Consider the following 20341-nt stretch of genomic DNA (forward strand, 5'->3'; position numbering starts at 1 on the left):
TGATAATTAGGCTGCTACTGCAGGTGGTGGGGCGCTGGGCTGTTTGACGAAAAAAGACATCACAATTCGAGCAACATTCCACAAACGATTCAGAAGGGACATGTCATCCAGGAGTTGTTGTGAGATTTGAATCCCTCTGGGATCATCCTTTTCGATCTTGTATGCACAGAGATCGAGTTGTTTACGAGCTTCGCGCATAAGAATCCTTGAGTTGTTGTAGTCATATTTTTCAAATGAAGTCACGGCATCAAAGAATTGGTTCTGAGCAGCATTCAATTTGGTGTCACAGAACTCGTATATTTCCTTCAATTTGGCATCAGTTGTATTCTTGAAGAGTTGGTCAGCATCGATTTAGGTGAAAGAAGCTTGACTCCAAGTGCAAAACATAAGGGAGTGGGTTAAATCTCTCATTTCATTGGTCTCTCTAGAGTGATCCGCATTTATGCAGTTAAGACACACCTCCTTGTCCAAAGAAGCTGTGCACACCTTCTCGATATCTTCACCATCTTCTGCTGGTTTTACCACCACCTTCTTCACTTGCCTTGATTCTACCATTACCCCAATGGAAAGAATAAGGACAGCGAAAACCAAGGAAGATGAAAATGAAGAGGCCATTGTATTTTTTCTGTCGGAGTATAGATTAATTTGTCAGCAATTTTGGCTATATAGCATTGAAGTTACTCGGTTAAAAAAGATATAGATACGATATTATATTGATATGTGATTTGCTAATTAAAAGAAATTTGTGCATGTAATAAATAAAGAGATTTTCTTTCATTTCTTCATCTTGTTTCCCATAATAACTTGGGAACTGATCTCTTTTTCAGAAACCAAACTAGGGAACAACTTACAGTAGAATCCTAGCCGAGGCTCGATGAGTTAATGTAAAGGTGAAATTGTGTTGTGCCTCCCTATTTTAAATACTTGCAGATACAAACTTGTGTGGACATCGATAATTACAAACCCTCTTATCACTCTTTCATTCTCATCACAGAGAGATATAACGAGGTTACAATCAAGATGAAAACCCATGTAACATAGGAACCACCTTTGTTGGAGTGAATTACCTAATTGTGTACAAAGATTAAGGAAAAAGAATAGAGGAAAACTCTACAGACCCATTACCACCCTAACAGGGTTAATATAATGCTCCCACCTACCATATTTCATTTAAATCAGAAATACTTCCTCTAATCTTTCAAGCTGAGCCTCACATTTTGGACTTTCACTGATAACTTCAATTTCTGCTCCTCCATATCTTTCAACACTGCTAACAGATTTTCTCGATATACTTCACACCTTTCATTTGCACACTCCAGCTCATTTACCAACTCTTCTATTTTCTTCTCCTTTTCATCCTATCACACCGAAAAAGATAAAGATGAGAGATGTTAAGACACTCTCAACACACAAGCACAAGAAAAAACAACAGAGAAGAAGATGAAGGGAGGTTACACATTTTCAAAACAATTATGTGAAGAATATGGTTCATATCCAGATACCCTCACTAATTTTCAAAACTCATGTTCCACTTGAGAGAAAAAGAAGACCGAAAATCATTATATTATATGCAAGAGATGAATCGGAAACACAATTTCAGCTTAGCAATTTATGAAACTGACATTCACGCAATATACTAAGCTAAGTATAGGACTGTTTAACCACATACAGCTTTTCCCCACCAGATCACATATCCCACGCATAATTTTCAACATTCTTACATTATGTGCAAGCTTCACAGGAAACTTAGGTCATGATTCTTCCTAGAACCAAATTTACTATGCTGGAAGCAAAAGTTATTTTACTTACCAATGGAGGAAACATAGTCTATATCTATTAGTCTAAACTGTTAATTGTTAAAAGGTTTAATTCTAACACGGTGCTAGAGAAGCTAATGAAAAAACAAATTGATTATAGCAGCTAAACATTATTTGAGCTACACAGATTTCATGATTGACGCCAACATTCTCATGAAAAAAACATCACTTAGAACCGAAGAATCACACAAATTTATATAGGGTATAGAGAACACTAGAACGACAATCGCAAAAGAAAGGCATCACTATCTTACCCACTAGCATCCAAACTAGGAATGACAAGAAGCAAAGAAGAAGATAGTAATCTAAGAATAAGAAGCGTGATTTTTTTTGCCAATATCAAGGTCTAGACACTCCAACCCCCTTAAACATTTACCAAGGCAAACTTGGCTTGGAACATTAATAATTCGCCATTCAGAATATCAAATTGAAAGAATAGAGATAATCAAGGGAAACTTCTAGAGAACTGGATTGCCACAAAGATAAAGCAGACAACATATAAATCAAGAATGCACTTAAGTAAATGAGGAGAAAACTGACCGCAGAGCAAGATTGAAGCTGGCCCAATCTGTTCCCCTCGGCTGAACACACTTCTCCGTTGCTTCCATTGGGCAGATTTCCTAACGGTGCTGCTCCAGAACCATGCTTCTTGGAAGTTTTGACCTTCTTTATAGCCTCTTTCAGAGCATCCATTGCCACATTATAAGTCTGTGAAGATTTTGCCCCTTCATCTACATATTTAATCACTTCGTGTCGCAGATTGTTAAATCGATCTATCGAGGACTCCTTGGAAGTACTCTGCAATTCAAGGGCATGGTCGTCCACCACAACCCCGCTCTTTGCATTTCTTGTCCAGCGTCTCAAGACATAATGAGAAGGTAGCGTTAAGACGTTTGTGACTCTAAATACAGCTAATATGTGCTTACACAGAATGCCAGAAAACTCTAACATTTGACAGCTACAGTTTGCTAGCATTTCAAAAACATGGAATCGGACAATGTAAGCCTTGTGCTCCTCCCCAAATTTCACCACCCTACATACCGTGACTGTCCCAGAGTCCTCAATTTTCGTTGCAGTACTAGCAAGAGTTTCAACCAATTCTTCTTGGAATTTTATAAATATTCTCCTTGTATAAATGTTTGCAGCTTGTTTTTCCATGGGAGAAGGGGTCTTGAGTACTGGTGCGGTATTCAATGTATCGTAATCTGCCTTTACTTCCTTCTCATGTCTACTTGCAATAGCTTTTTCATACTGTTTGACAAGCACCTGAACAGTGGTTGATGCATTCACATACCCATCGAAAAAAGAGTTTATACTGTCACTCCCTTGCGTCACAGACATCTCTGCGAAGAATGTGTCACACAGATACACTGGGACCCATTGCAGTCGAGCATTGTACATCGATTGAAGCCATTCGTTTTCCATAAGATCATATCTCTGAAGAAGTAACTGCCAGGATGACTCAAACTCTTCAATGGACTCGGTTGTGTTGATGCACTTGCGGAACTCGATTTCAAAATTTGGGTGTGATTGGCAAACACCAGATAACTTATCTTGGGCCTCTCTGAATATATTCCACTTACAGAAACGGTGTCGAGTATCTGGGAATACATGAGTGACAGCTGCCTCTATGACTCTATCTTGGTCGGTTGTGATTGAGATAGGATGACGTCCTGACATTTGTGCAAGCCAGGTCTGAAATAACCAGATGAAAGATGATTCAGACTCGTTGAGAAGTAATGCCCAGCCAAATAACACAGGTTGTCCATGATGGTTCCACCCAGTGAACGGAGCAAATGGGACCCTGTACCTATTGGTTCTATACACTGTGTCAAATATAACGGTGTCTCCAAAGCAGTTATAGTTCATCCTACAAGTGGCATCAGTCCAGAATATGTTCCCGGCCGAGTGATCACTGTCGCCTTGGATTTCGTAAAAGAATGTAGGATCCTCAGCTTGCATCTGCTTTAGGTAGTCCAATACCTGCTGAGCTCCACCACCAAAATGTCTCTGCCTGCTAGTAAGGTAATTTCGGTAATCCACAGTAGAAAACCCGACATTATCAACTCCACCAGATTCCTTTATCAACACTGACATCACCCCACTTGGTCCTATGCCAGCCGCTTGGAGAGTATCAATCAAGCTCCGTGCAGACCCTGAAATGTGTTTATGCGATCGGAGGCTATGCACTTTATCATGTGGCACGAGTTCATGATTATGCTCTTTTGTAATTTTAGAAACGATCCATTTCCCCGTATCCTTTTTCTTCACCATAATCATTGCTTTGCAACCAACTCTGGCAACAGCTCGTGGACGTTTCTGTTTGCGCTTACTATTCCGGTCACGCCCTTGATGAAAACCTTGCCTCGAACACACAATCTGACGACAAATAATAGCATCATCGTGACGTGACCTATGGTAAGTACTAACACGGGTACTGAATCCGACTCTACGCGCATAAGAGTTGTAACAAATACGAGCAGCTTCTTCTGATTCAAATTCCATGCCCTCATACGGTTCAAGATCAGCATCCGTATCAGTAGTAACAGGTACAATATCCCCAAATAAATCTCCACCATCAAGAAATTCACCATTATCATAATCTACATCCTGTTCAAGGTCTATACCATTATTACTAATGTCAAGATCATCATTTTCTTCACCGGAACCAATGTCGAACTCCATATCCATGTTATTCAATGGTTCAAACTCCATAACTAAAGTGGGTGTTTAGGGTTTCGTAATGAATACTTATACTAATACTGTTATCTCATTTGTAAACAAATTTACTTATTCTATTAATCGTATGAGTTTGAATAAAGTTGGGAAGATAAAATTGAAGCTTTAATACACAAGTTCAGAGAGAAAGTTGAAGAAAATGAAACTGACCCAAAAGTAGAAATTGAAAGAAACTTCCAGCCAGCGCTATGATGGTGTGTGTGTGTGTGTCTAGTAACAAGAGAATCAACTGAACCGTAAAACCTTCTTTCAGGGTTTGTTGAAGTTGTGAAAAAAGGATTCGAAGAGAGAAAGCTTATTCATTTGGAGGGGAGTGCAGGGAAGGAGTGAGAGAAAAAGTGAAGAACCATCTAAAAATGACTATCTAGCACTTCTCGTACCCCCTTGACTACCAAACTTCTTATGTGAGCAGGGCCGGCATGTTTGTTATGGCAATTCTTATGGCAATGGCCAAATGAAATATTTTGTTGAGCCACGTGAATGGCCAGACTGGTGTTTCCATTATGGTAAAGCATTCGGCGATTGATAATCAAGCGCCCGAACTTCAGATAAACGATGGCGTTGGCAGAAAAACACAGACGTTGAAAACCCACACGCTGGCGTTGAAGACATAACCGTTGGCATTGATGACACCAACGCGGGCAGTAGACACAAAAACGCCAACGGTCGATTCTCTAACGCCCATATTGTCAACGGTATTATTTTCAAAACTATAAATTGCTTCAACTAAATTCATTTTCAGTCACACCACTACTATTTCCTTCTTCAAAAACTCTTCTAAATCAAAGAATTTTGATACAATATGCGGCATTTTAAGAAAAGTGGGCAATAGTGTAAAAAAGAAAAGAGATCGAAGAAATGAACCGGCACCGCGGCCTGTTACAGATGTAGATTTTTCTCAAAATCGGGAAGCAGATTTTGCTTCGACGAGTGTCGTTGTTGCTCCATCATTAGTCCAAGGTCATGTGTCGGGGCATCAAGATCGATCTGAGGATTATTTTAGAATGAGAGGTGGATTTTCAGACTTAAAGGTTGTTTATGAAGTTTTACCCCCTCAAGTCCGAGAAAGGGTTGACAAATATCCCTGGCGTGCGCTTCTAGAAGACACAACAACATAATTCCGAAAACAGTGGTAGAAAGGTGGTGGGCGACGACGCACACATTCCATTTTTAGGATTTTGAAATTGGTAAGCTTTTTTAATTTAACTTAAATTATATTTTTTAAATAATTATTAAATAATCAAAAGAATTAATCACAGTTGATATTATACCTGTAATAGGTATTACGCTCCTTGATTTGTATTTTATTTGTGGGATCCCAAGTGAAATGGGAGAGCCAACACCATTCAACCAAGAAAAATGGATATCAAATAGTAAATGGGAGACGCTTTTTCCCTCGTTTATAGATTCAGAAATACCTGAAGATTATAAACAATTGAAAGGAGGTGGGATTAAATATTCAGCGTTGAAGTATTTCCTTAACCAACCCAGAACATGTAGATGACTATCCTGAACTCGAAAGGATGTTTATCTTATGGGTACTGGGTCAGACATTCTTTCCAAACTCAACATGTGTTGCTCGTGTTGGTTGGCTTCAAACGTTACAAGATCTTGACAAAGCACCAGATTATGACTAGGGATCTGCAATTTTAGCAGAATTGTATTGTGGGTTGGATCATGCGTTCATGGGCAAAGATAACTTCACTGGTTTATGGGGCATCATAGAGGTAAATATCAAAATTATTATTTTAAAATTTTAAATAATTTTTATGAGCAAATGTAGATTAAGTCAAAATACTAAAATATGGAGTAATTTGCAGTATTGGTGGTATACCTACTTCCGTGTTAGTAAACCAATCCTTAAAGACGATACCCAAAGATTTCCAATGTTGGATATGTACATCTCGACCAACTTAGCGAAGGGCACTGGCAGCGACGTCTCGGGTTCCAGTTTTGTTCAGAGGTTTCATCATATGACTCGGAGCCACAACAACGTCGTTGTTCACCCTTACATTGATTTTCCTCAGTATGGTGCTAATTTTGGACACCGTATTGTTGATTATTCTCTGCGTAGAGTTGTTTTTACACTCCATAATGAGATAGAGGGGTTTGGTACCTTGGAGATAGACTGCAGTACCAAATGAAAGGTATATATGCAATTGCAATTAACCCGCCACAACAGATGCAAACCTCTGGATCAGATTTTGATCGTCTGAGAAGAACCAATTGGGAGAGGTATGAACTAAATACATAGAGGGTTATTAGTGAAGCACGGTATGTCACCTGGTACAAGTCGATTGCGAAGCCTGTAATTGGGACAAACAACATGCACATCTATGGGTTTGATTTCCCAGGGTTATCACGCCTGTCTCATGATGCAAATATCGTTCCTAGCCAGCCGCCTCCAAAAGAGTCATGTTTTACGACTTACCCCACCACAGGTGCAAGTTCTTCATCATCTTTGTCAAATATGTCCGAAATTCGTTGGGAGATGGTAAGTATTACTCCACAAGGTGAACCAACCACGATCCCCATTGTTTCCCAAGCTATGGAACGTGAATATCCTTACTACAATGTCATTGCCAGTGAGGAAGAGTTGCGGAACCAACTAAACGATTTGTATTGGATGAATCGGCAAATAGAGGCTATACACTTGAATGCGTGTCCGAAATGGCACAAGAACACGATGTTTGGATTGAGTCCAACTGTAAATGATGATGGGCGGCGGTCACATTCTTCCAATTCCACCATGAGCAACAGATCATGACACGATAGTGATGAAACAATGGTGGGAGAAACACAAGTACGACAAAGTTCTTCTTCACCACATATACGACACAATACTTCACCACAAACTGTGCATGTATCTCAACCTCAAGTATTTCGGATAGATCATAGGCGCATTTCATCATCATTCTTTCCCTACAACCCAAATGATTGCTACAATGTTACACCACCACCACAAAAACAACAAACATCTTATATGCTTGGAGGACCGAGTGCACCGAATGCTTTCCAACAATCGCCTAGTGATTTCCAATCGCTTAATGTTGTTCAACCATCTTTATTTCCTTATGGAAATTTACTTAATATGTTGGAAATTGGGGATATCCCAGGTCTATCCCCAGGTCTTGGAGAATTCTTGACTCCAGAAGATAACAATGGGAAAGCTAGCGATGAGCGACGTTAGAGAGATTGTTTGCAATTTTGAATTCCGCTACATTGTAATTTTAGTTTTAAAAGTACGACAATCTGAATTAAATGAAATTACATATGTTTAAAATTAAGTGTTTTACATTCGTTTCACTGAATTACGGTGGACTACATTAGCTTCAAAGAAGGGGTTGAAACTGTTCAACATGCACTTAGTACGAACAACTACCTTAGCACTACGTTCTTACTTTCCGATTGGAGTTTTAACACAAGTAGATCGATACCCAGGGCAGATGCCCACCTTAAGGATTTCGAAACATTTTTCGAAATGAAAAGCCACATTTTTCCATCTTCTCCATTCAGCCAAAGATCTTGTTACCATCTCAGCATCAGTTTCACCTCTCAGTATATATCGATTGGCTTGTATGGTTAAAGCTACAAACTCACTTACTTCTTTCTTAATTGTACGAAAATAATTTTCTATGTCGCATATAGCACGACGACTCGGATTACAGGTGTCACTGCAGAGCCCGCCGTGAATAACCGCCCAGAAATTCATCCATGGATAGTTTGCTGAAGAAAGCTAAGTAAATAAAAAAAACATAGTTTCTGCAAATAGATTCATCTTCTTCTTTAGTATTCGGAGCGCGCCGAACTAACAAGGGCCGATACATGTTCTAGAATTGAAAAATTTGTTGAACCTGAAGAAATTTTTTAAGCTCAGAGAAGAGTAAAGAAGACTAGATGTGTGAATGTGAATTTGGAGTTGAAATGGAGAGTATTTATAGAACTCAAAAATTATATCCGTTGGATCACAAGAGTTATAAGTCGTCCAGATTCAACCGTTAGCGCTTCTATGAAAAACTCGGTGCTTTCAGGAACGACGCTGGCGTGTGGAGTAAAAACGCACGTTGGTAATACAAGCGCCAGAGTTAGAGACAAGATCGCCCGGCCTTTCATCAAGTGCACTCTACATATTTTAACTCACTAAACAAACCAACAAATTTGTTAGTTTGAACATCCATTTTTCATGTTTGTTGAGTCCATAGTGGGAGCAAAATCAACAAACTTCAAGTTTGTTGAGTCCATAGGAACTGCTCTTAGGCCTATTCCTATGCACATGTCAAACATTACATTTTGTCATATATGCACCCACTATGGGTATGCCAAACTGCCAAACGTGTATGTCGATATGTCAGAAATAACATATAGGCATACACGATGGAGTTTCCAGCGAGCGATAGACAGCCCATCGCTAGATGGTCAAAATGTCGCTCGCTGGTCTTTCAAGCGCCAGCGTTGGTCATTACGTTGCTTGCTGACTTGATCATCGCTTATCAGTTTCTCATCCAATGACGACAATTTTCCCCGTTTATGAATACTCAATTTCAAACTCATTTCAACTTACACCAGAATTCTAGATCTATTTAGAATTTCTCAATCTCCAATCCTTTTCTGATATTCTAATTCCTCAAAGAGCATGGCTGATAATGTGAACATGGCTGAGTTCGTAGCAAACCAACATGCTGCCGAAAATCAAAGAGTTGTTAATCGTGCCAATGTGCGAGGACGAATTAGGAGGCGAGTATCAAAATTTACTACTATGGAAGATGAATGTATTTGCAGGAATTGTGTTTCTTTAACTGAGACTTTATTCGCAGATGAATTCAGTCCCCAACCATTTTGGCAAAGGGTTTTTGGGAAATTTCAAGAACAAACATTGAACCCCAACAATTGTGATGTTTCAGGGTTGAGTAAATATAATCAAAATGGAAGTTATTAGGTATGTTGTTTTATTTCAGCAAGAAGGTCCAAACTTGAGGAACAAAGGTGTCGTGCGGAATATCGTCGCCTCTAAGAAAAAGACTTCGAATTTGGAAGTTGTTTCGAGATTTTAAGATACTTGCCCAAATATTGTCCAATATTTATGTTTTAATTTCTTAATTGGGTTAAATTATGTTTGGAAGGCACATCCGGAGGTATATTTATGTCCAATACCACGACTTGCAAATAGTTACACAAACATACCACGAGCTGTCCAATATACCCGAGCCGGATACTATCTAATTAGCAAATTTCGGATGTATCCCAAAAATTGTCGCACTAATGTCGCGTTTGGATAGGCTGTATAAATAGGAAAAGTATACTCCGGATACCATACCATTTCTCTCTCTTGAGATATGCAGCGAGTATCTCCCTTCGTCGCCTTCAAACCCTAGTTCTTTTGGTGCAAAATATACCCACACTAGTGCTTTCGCCATCAAATTCACTAAACGTGAGCTAAATTCAATCCCTACCTTCACCGTAACTCGAATGATTTCAATGAATTTGGGTGTTGTCCTAACTTTTGCTTTTATTGTGTCCAGGGTTTTGGCTTTCGGCTCTGGTAAAAGCTTCATAACTGGTAAATTCTTCTTCATTAAACTTATTGATACTCAGTAAAGTGGATCCATGGGGTTTTTAATAGTTATTTCAAATTCTGAAAATAATAAACTATTACATAGTCATGTTGGTGATATGGAAAATCATATGCGTCGTGCTTATACTTAATTATTTGTTTATTTTATAATTGGAGACACTATTAGGTACAGGTAATTAAGGTTTTATCGCTGAATTTAATTTCTCAAGACCATGGTTTAGTTCAACATCTTGAAAAAAAGGTTTCTCCTTTCAGATACTGACCCTATAAAACCATATATATATTAAATATAGATTTTTAGTCCTTTGACACCTTTGGGATTAAGAATCTGTGGATGTAGAATTCTTTGCAAACTTAAGTATGTGTAGTTCTTCTTTCTCGAAACCCACTGAAATTATGAACCTGATTTGTTATATATCGTTTAGAGAGTGAATTGTTGTGATGGTAAATTGATTGTTTGTCCATGGTGTTAGGGAAAGATTTCTGCTACTACAGCGGGAGGTTCGGCGGATACTGACCTCCAAGATGATGTCAATTCCAAAGAATCTTTAGAGACGGCTTTTGCATCTGTTGAATCGTCGGAATGTAATTCATCAGGAAACGAACCATAGTACGTTTGTTTCATTCGTTCTCATAAAGTCTTTTCTTGTAGAGTATTGTTTACAGATAAGATTTCAATAGAGAAGATCTGTTATTTGGTAATATGTTCTCCTTATAGTGCTATATGATACTACCAAAGGAAATCAGTAATGAATTACTTAATAACACCACCATCTACCACTTGGTAAATTTTGTAGATGGTGAGGTTTTCCATTTGGAGATGTAGTAATTTTTAATAGTCATGTAGATGATTGTAAGATGAAAATATTACCAAAAGTTAGTTTTAGTCTTTTAAATTCATTAGTATTTGCGTTTTATAACTACATTGGTGTTGAAATTGTTAGATGGTTTGAGAATAACCATGTCAAAGAATCATCCTCCCTTCAAAATATTGTAGTTGCTGCATATCCTTGGAAGAAACTGACTTGAAGCATCTCATGTGTATAGAAAGTTTGTTCACCCACAGAAGTATCGGGATAACTACCCGAAAGCAACAAAATCACGCAGTTATTCATCTTATGTCCATGATCAATGGTCGTTTGAGCGAAAAGGCTTACGCAGTAGTTGCTTCAACGACAGTGGGCCACTTCCTGGATATGCCTGGAACCCATAACAGCAGTACAATTTTGCATTATCTACTCTCACGGAAAATTATGAGACAAGATGATGGTGATCCATTTTGTATGAACTTTGGGGTTGGAGGGCATATCTTGAGGTTTGGGATGAAAGAATTTGCACTTGCTATGGGACTTAACTTCAAGTTGACAGCGACAACAAAGGAAGATCTAGATAACCCACCCCAAAATGTATCGCGGATTCACCAATCATGAAAACTTATATCCCTGGGGAAAAAAGGGTAACAATAAGCAAACTCCAGACGCGATTCGAGAAATGAGATTTGACCACATGCACTGACGATGAGAACTCTAAGTTGGAGCTTCTCTTTTTTGTGCACGTTTTGCTTTTGGGCTGCCCAACGCGAGAGGTAGTAAAGGGAGAATATTGCCATTTGGTGGACAACTTGAATAACTTCAATAAGTTCCCATGGGGTCATGTTAGTCTTATAAAAACCATCCGCAACTTTCGATCAGCTCTGGTTGTGAAGGATGTAAAGAAAACTAAGAAAGCCAGTGTTATCAAGAAAGACAGGGAACCAAAGAAAAGTGGTCGGTTGGGCTTTCCGACTCATTAATTACAGGGTGTCTGGACTGTCATACGCTCTGACAGTAAGTTCGCATATTCTGTTTAAATGGTCTTATTCATCTTGTATACTTGGGGCGGTTTGTAGTTTGTACTGTTCAATTTCTAACTATTGTTGTTGTTTCAGGCTTGGGCATTGGCAAGTATTCATCCAATTAGGGGTTCATGTGGACGGGTTGTGTCCAAGCATACTTGCGGTCGGTGGTGCACTGTCATGGGACGTGTATCCTGCACCAAAGAACCGAGATACAGTGAACTTGTATCCTTGAGATAGGGGCTAATAGTGGATTGTGATGAGTACGAGTTGTACAGTGGTGTCTCCTTTAGATTTCTGGCATAGTAGATGATAAGGATGTGTTGGAGGATATTGTGGAACTGTCTGATGTTCCAAAAGAATCTAGCAAGGTATATGAATCCTCTTGGTCGGGAACGACCAAGGAATTTACGTGGGAGGTTGGCATAAGACATGGGTCAGATACTTTATATACTATTACGGAGTCTCATCTTACAAATATGATTGATATTTTCTTACGACAGAAGTTGGTTCCAGCCAGCGTTCGTTATGTGGATAAATACACCAAAAAAGGAAAACATCGTGTGATGGAGATCGGGGTAACGTAGCAGCGGCTTCCACACAGATGGACTCAGTCATTAATACTGAAGCAGTTTTAAAATCAGAAGAGACGGTAAAGAAAGTACGTGCTCCAGATGATGACGGTAAAGGGATGGAAGAAAAAGAAGGAGAAGAAGAAACCGATGTAGGTCTCTATCCAAACGCTAAAGTTGTGTTTCCCATGGCCTCTGAAAACGAATACATTGATGTGCCTAGTGAGGAGGATCATAAAGGAGATGAAACATCTAATTCTCTAGTAAATCCCCTGACGTACCCAACTTAAAGAGGCGTAGAATCGTAAAGGAGGGACCTCAGATCTCATCACTGTATGCAAGCCTCACTTACCAAAAAAAAATCTAAAAATGACTATGCTGGGAAAATATTGAGGATCCAGGTATCTCAAAGAACTATAAAAGGAATCTGAACATTTACATATGGACAAGACAAGTGTTTATCGGTTATTTACCGTATTTAACTCGAAAGTCATTGTCTCATGATCGTTAAAATGCGCAGGGAAAATGTGGATCTAAAGGAAACCAAGAAGGAAAACGACCCACGTCCTAAGAAATAGGAGACTGAAGAGACAGAAGAAAGTTTGAAATGGTATGAATATGTCAAGTTATTAGGAGGAACATTACAACCACAGTCCGAATGGTTATCATACATTGTAAGTATATTGTTTTATTATAGTTTATGTTCATGATATTTTATGAATTTACTCGTCAGCTTATCTATTTTGAGACCTCTTGCAGATTGTTAATTGTGTATTGCACTCGATGCGCAAATACCCTGGATTCACGAAGAAAACTCGGTGGATCACAGTTGGTAGTTACTTCGTTGTGAGTATTATATGAAAACTATGAAACTTATCACATTTGCACTATAAACATACTTGCATTTTGTACATGTTAACTATGGCTTGTAATGTGTGGTTTCTCACGTTCTATTAAACAACGGCACGCTAGAGATCAAACACTGAGATCCAAGACCAAAGAAAAGCAACAATTATATTATACAAAATTGCACATGGCGGGGAAATACGACATTGATGGTAAACCATGGTCCGAGGTTGATGTGGTTTACGCTCCGGTGCTGGTGAACGAAAATCATTGGGTAGCAATTGAAATCCTCTTGAGGACATAGAATATTTGTATCTACGATTCCCTATACAATCATCGAAAGCGTAAAAAATCCACCAGGACAGCAGGGAACCCATCCGAGGTCACGGCTATCTGCGATGTTTTGAGGAAAATCATGGAGAATGGAGAATGGAATTGCGACTACGCGAACTTTGATCAAGTGGTCCCTAAACAAAGCTCGAGGTTAGTTATTTGAGAACTTGTTAGATGGGAGTTCAACATCCTAGATGGTGCAATTGGTAAACTAAAATTGACACTTATATTTTTATTGGTTTAGTTCCGGTGATTGCGGAGTGTATGCATTGTGATTCATCCAGTGTTTGATAAAGGGAGTTTCTCTAGACCGATTGCAAGACAGAGATATTATTAAGGCTTATCGTAGGAGGTTTGATGTTCAATTATACAACGATACAAGTATCGAGGTAAGTGTATGTCGAAGTGAATAACAAAACCTTTATAGTCTATATACAACAGTGACGCTGATGATACCACTTCACCAATTTTTTTGGTGCAGGATTATATTCCATGAATCGGGTGGAAATGTTAGAAGCAAACTTTTGTAAGTTTGCAAAAAGTTTTTTTTTTAAGGTTTGAGAGTGTAAAGTCACAAAGTTCATTCAATGCTCCCAAATATAATTAGGAGGGTGGATATAGTGGTTGGGTGTTTATGTGGGCAACAGCTGTACAAATATAGTTAGAAGCAAACTTTCTTCTGTGAGCTTAGTTTCTTGCTCGAAAAGGTCCTTTTTTTTCTTGGTGTCTTTCGCAATTTTTTTTTTTTGTCATGGTTGGATCTCCGTGCAGGTTTATTTTTCTTGTGGTATGAAGCCCCTTTTTTCCTATTTCTCATGGTGTCTACGGGATTCAATGACTTCCGTTGGCTCTGGTTTTCTTCTTGGTAGCCGTTGAGTCTAGTGGTGGCAATGATATTGGTAGTAGTGCAGCATGTTGGAATGATGGGGGTTGGATGATGACGGGTTTCATTTGTTATATTGTAACATTGATATGCCGATGTTTTGTTTTCTCATCCATAATAATTGATACCTAATACAATGTTGATTTGGGGTTAGCCTCAGATCAACAGGTTCGCTCTTGGAGAAATATTTCTTCACCTTTTGACGATAACTAGTTTTTTATTTTCGTCCTTCTTGATTTCATATCAATTCTTCTTGACCGAAGTCCAGCTTTCCTCTAAGTTATATGAATCGAAATGTTTGATGGTGCTTTAAGTAGGAGGTTCTCCAGAACTCAGGTAATTTAATGTCCGACTCTTCGTAACTTAGTCTTGTACGAGTCCCATTCTCCAACCATAAATTAGTTTAAAAAAAATTAACTATTGATCTAAAACCCGATATTTGGAGACTATCTTTTTGTTAAAACTCTTCTAAAGCTGGTCAAAAAGTCAAAACTCAAAAGTATACAATACATTTTGACTCATGTGCATTACCGGTAATTCTTATTAATTTGCAAATTAGTAACTAGGGCTTCTTTGCAGAGAGTACTGTAAATGCAGATGTTGATCTCGGTTGTAATGAACTAAGTCTTTTCTGTGCAAATTCTATTTTGAATTAGACTCCCTCTCCATTTAATTTTGAATTCTTCTATGTACTTAATTAATTAATTACTTTGATACTCCCTCAGTAGTCAGTCCCTAATATAAAGGCAGAGAAGTCCATTCACTTTCCTGTTTTACCCTTTGTACAAAAAAATGCCCATAAAATGGACTCTCTTCCTTATAAATATATACTACCAAGCATAAAAAAGATTAGAGCATATAGAATAAAGAGGATGTGGTGTTTACAAACCGTAATCGCACATTAATATCTCCTTCGTCGCACTTGTATTACGTCTTTTACATTTTTAAATATGGTGCACAAACACTTTATCACGTGAAATGTGGTGCAATTAAGCCAACGAGGGGCGATAGGTTCGAAGAGGTGCAATTAAGCCTGAATTGAAATGTTAGATAAAATTTATTATGGATGGAAGTTTTCAAAGAGTCATGATGGTTCTAGATACCGTGTATGGGGTATCGAACCGGCATGCAAGGTCTAGAGACACTGAGACAGGACCCTTGAACAAACTCCATAAATAGCTATGGATGGTATTAATTAATAAGGGTCTATAAAAAGGGGTTATCAAAAGATAATTATCATAGAGAGTTTTATGATCAGAAAAGGAAACAATTAAGAGTATAAGGAGAGATTTAGGAAATAGCTCATTTAAGTAATCAGAATCTTCCAGGAAATGTTGGAGAGAATCTGTTAGAGCATAGCTCGGTTGAACCCACCAAGCATTGGTATGTCAATTTTGGTTGTCATATTTTAGTGAAGCAAAACTCATTTAAGAGTCGCTTGATTAAATGTACTAGAGTCAACTTCGTATAGGTTAGATTGAAAGTATTAGGATATGAGACATTACAAGTATTGCGAAGACTTGAAGAAGTAAGGAGCTACAACCACAACATCATCCTTCCACTTGAGGTTAGTGATATTTGACTTGAACTGTTTCATTTCCTAACGTATCTTTCAAGTCGTGCATATTGAAAACAAAACTGCGAAGCATGAACACTCTAGATAGACATAGTATTAAGGAATACAATACGAGGTTTATTGCTTAACCATTAAACTTTGTAGATAAGACATCGACATAATCGTTTGAATGCTATTGTGATTATGTATGGGTATGAGGTGAGGATTTCATCCTGGGAAACAATTTTTTTGCATTTGTTTTAAGGAAGTAAGTTCATGAGCTTTGTTTGTGAATCGAAAAGGAAATTTCCAGGCGTTATTGGGATTGTTCTTCATTGCATATCTTATGAACGACCAATATGTGTGATTAGTATAATTGCTCATGACTTGTTTTTGTTCTTGGTAAAACTATTCACATGAGGCCTGACTTTTGTATTGGTATGACTTTTATTAGTGAAACCGATCTTAAGTAATCACCTGATGGTATGATCGAGTTTGTGTGGTTTATAAGGCCTAACACTGGGTAAAGGTGAACCGATCCTAGTAAGAGGTGCAACACATCACAAAGGGGAATCGATCCTTGTATGGGCTGCAGCAAGGTTTATAACATAAAGGGGAACCGATCCTATGGACATGTGCAACACGTTTTTAGGCAAAGGGGAACCGATCCTATGGACATGTGCAACACATATGAGTTAGATACCATATATATGTGGGGAACCGATCCTAGTACCTAGTCAACCAAATTTTGGGAAGCTAGTGTGACTATGCACAGTACTCACATGGAGGTAGAACCGAAACTTGTTTTGGTAGAACCGTTAAACCCATGATTTGTGATTGAGAGTTCTTAATCAATCGCATAGCTCTTGAAAGTCAGATGAACCAATTCTAAACTTGTTTGGAAGCGTGGTAAATCGGTTTCAAGTGTGTAAGTATGAAAGAGGACTTACAAAGTAAGGATGTCGACACACACATGCAGTAATGCGTATCTTTTATTGTTCAAATATATTCCTTAACATCTAAGAAGGAAGTGAATCCTAGGATCGAAATTAAATAAGTTAAGAATCTTTTAATTAAGGTTTTTAATTATATATGGAAAAGAAGAATTAGTAATGTGCATTTGCTAGTTAAAGATTTTCCAAGGAGATTTTCGATCAATATTTTTGGACAAAGCATTCTCAGGAATTATGAAAACCGAATATGGAAATTATTATTGGATATCTTGAGAATATTTTCGGTTTTGGAAATTCCTTGGTGTCCAAACTTCCTTGTCTATAAATACTTGAAGTTTGCATTTCTAGCAAACTAATCCTTCGTGACAGTAAACTTCCTTTGTTGTACTGTTACTGGTGAAGCTGCCTATTCGGAGAGGAGAGTAACCTAATTAGGAGAAATCTCTTACGACCGCTCAATTTAAAGACTTCTTTGGGATTGAGAAGCTCTACGAGAACCGTTGGTGGGAAACTAGATAATTGCGGTTTATCTTTTGTTTTTGATTGATTTAATTGACTAACGGTGGTTGAACTTTGATTGCACCTAGTTTGTTTATGCTTGAGAATCTTCTCTTATGATATAAGATTCACTCAAACTAGTTCAAAGTTTCGACAGGGATCTTTAGACTTTTGTTAGTTCTAAAGACGATCTTGTGATAATCCATTGTTAGCAGACTCTGTTCTGTGTGTGATTGATCACAAGAGATTCAAGTAGTTGTGTGCAGGTGTTTATTGAAGATCTAAGAAGATTTGAAGATGAAGAAGAGATAGAAGATTTATGACTTGGTTATATAAATCTTTGGTGTGCACAATACTTGTTTTTGTAAAAATAGGATCTCACTATAATCGGTTTATCCTCGTGGTAGATTGGATAGAATAGTTGAGTAGATCGGCATCAATAGGTTCCTTGGGATTAAAGGTATTGATTGCAAAATCTTATGATTACTTTGGGTAATTGAACATAAGATAGATCTAAGAACCTGACGAAGGAGTTTATGTTAAGATAAATAGAAGAGCCTTTGTCCGACTCATATCACTTGGTTGAAGAGAGTTGATACCAAACAGATTTATTGTTCCTTTACTGTTTGGAATACGAACCAAAGGAATTGTTCCAAGTGCGTGACTTATTTATAAGTTGGAGGCGTGGGAATACAGACGGAACTAGGTGAACTATAGGTTTAATTACTTGGTCTCAACTATACGAAGTTGGTTTATTTTGTATAACAGCTTAATCCTGAGAGTATTCAATTCTGGACAAGGTCTCGGGGTTTTTTCTGCATTTGTGGTTTTCCTCGTTAAGAAAATCTTGTTGTGTCATTTACTTTTATTTTCCGCATTATAATTGTTTTATTATAATTAAAGTAAATTACATAAACATTAATTCCTATTTACTTGATAAGCAATCCTATTGTGTTTGGTTAAGTCCGAACTTTTGTATCAAGTAAACATACTTCGTTGTTGTATTGTCTCGATCTCGTATCCATAGACGATCACACGAAGTGTGAACCGATTAGTTGTATTGTCTCGACTCAGTCCATAGACAATCACTTTCGGAGAAATGACTTATAGGAAGGAAAAGTTTTAGCTTGAGATATATTTGGGTACCCTCGCCTTTTCAGAATCATCCGGTCGATCCTCCATCAACGGCAGAGTATGAGAAGGCCAAGAATATTTCTCTCTCTCTCTAAGTGATTTGGAGCTTGCAAAGTTGAGAAATAATGTGCATGGAGAAATAGACAGACGCACACGGGAGATGATCCGTCAGAGAGAAGAATAGGAATTACTCTGTCAGAGAGAAGCAGAGGAGACTGAGAATCTATATGCTGCATGAAGGATAAAGTTTTTTGAGAGAGGAGATAGAAAATATGAGGATAGATCGGAGAGGAAAGAAAAGAGCAAGGGTTATGATAGTACAACTGAGAGTGATTCTGAAGCATCATAAAATGGGTTTGAGTATCCAGTTGAAGAGGTCGATACCAGTGAGCTAGATTCTGATGGTAGAGAAGAGAAGTAACAGATGGATAGGTATCATGAGAGGAGGTTGAGAAGAAGGTTCGAACATGAGAGGGAAAATCCAAAGATTTTTGCCAGAACAATGCATGAAGTGGAAACAAGTGATGGGGATGAGGAATTGCTGGAAGATGAGAGTGATGAGGATGAGACTGGAGATAATATTGAGGGAACTTCGTACGAAGATACATCTCCTGCATCCTATGGTAGTGAGTACTGAAAAAGTGGGGGTACAACAACTACACCCAATATTTCGCTTAGCAATCTGTATGGACAAACTCCAATATACTTTCTAGAGAATCAACTAGACAGTCAGACTCAATATAGATAAAAAGTATATCAAAGAGTTTATATCTCAATCTCTCGATTTGATATATACTCAAGCAAATAGAAATCTGCGAGTCTTTATCAAATACTAGAGAGATAACTTGGACGGTACCAAAGACCATTATCCAAGTGTCAATCAATTTAAATCAACAACCAAAAGGTCGGATATTCTAATTGATTGAACAACGCACAACCTGTGATATTTCAATTATATAACAAAATATAATGCGGAAAAGAAATAACACAGACACCAGAATTTTGTTAACGAGGAAACCTCAAATGCAGAAAACCCCAGGGACCTAGTCCAGATTGAACGCACACTGTATTAAACCTCTACAGACAATAGCCTACTCCAAATTAACTTCGGTATGGACTGTAGTTCAACCCCAATCAATCTCACACTGATCCAAGGTACAGTTATGCTCCTACGTCTCTGATCCCAGCAGGATGCTACGTACTTGATTCCCTTAGCTGATCTCACCCACAACTAAGAGTTGCTACGAACCAAAGTCGAAGACTTTAATAAACAAATCTGTATCACACAGAAAAGTCTATGGTAATAGATAAATCCGTCTCCCACAAATATACCTACGAGTTTGTCTCCGTCTTTTGACAAATCAACGTGAACAAGAACCAACTGATAAACCGAACTTATATTCCTGAAGAACAGCCTAGTATTATCAATCGCCTCACAATAATCTAAATATACGCAGCGAAAAAAGATATTGCGGAATCACAAACGATGAGACGAAGTGTTTGTGATTTCTTTTATATCTTGCCTATCAGAGATATCAATCTCAAGCCAATTATTACAATTGTACTCGTACGATAGAAACAGCAAGATCAGATCACACAACTACA

The 20341-nt window shown here is 38.1% G+C and overlaps 1 protein-coding gene across 1 annotated transcript; it reads right to left on the reverse strand.

Annotated features, from left to right (window-relative positions):
* Positions 1-956: 956 nt before the first annotated feature.
* On the reverse strand, positions 957-4906 carry LOC113299481 (protein FAR1-RELATED SEQUENCE 5-like). The gene is made up of 2 exons (XM_026548504.1): positions 2358-4906; positions 957-1358 (listed from the first exon to the last, which is right to left on the reverse strand). The coding sequence occupies exons 1-2, from the start codon at positions 4530-4532 to the stop codon at positions 1191-1193; spliced, it is 2343 nt and encodes a 780-aa protein (XP_026404289.1). The 5' UTR covers positions 4533-4906; the 3' UTR covers positions 957-1190.
* Between the last annotated feature and the right edge of the window lie 15435 nt (positions 4907-20341).

The sequence above is a fragment of the Papaver somniferum genome, chromosome 1 (assembly GCF_003573695.1).
Source record: "Papaver somniferum cultivar HN1 chromosome 1, ASM357369v1, whole genome shotgun sequence".
Classification (NCBI taxonomy): Eukaryota; Viridiplantae; Streptophyta; class Magnoliopsida; order Ranunculales; family Papaveraceae; genus Papaver; species Papaver somniferum.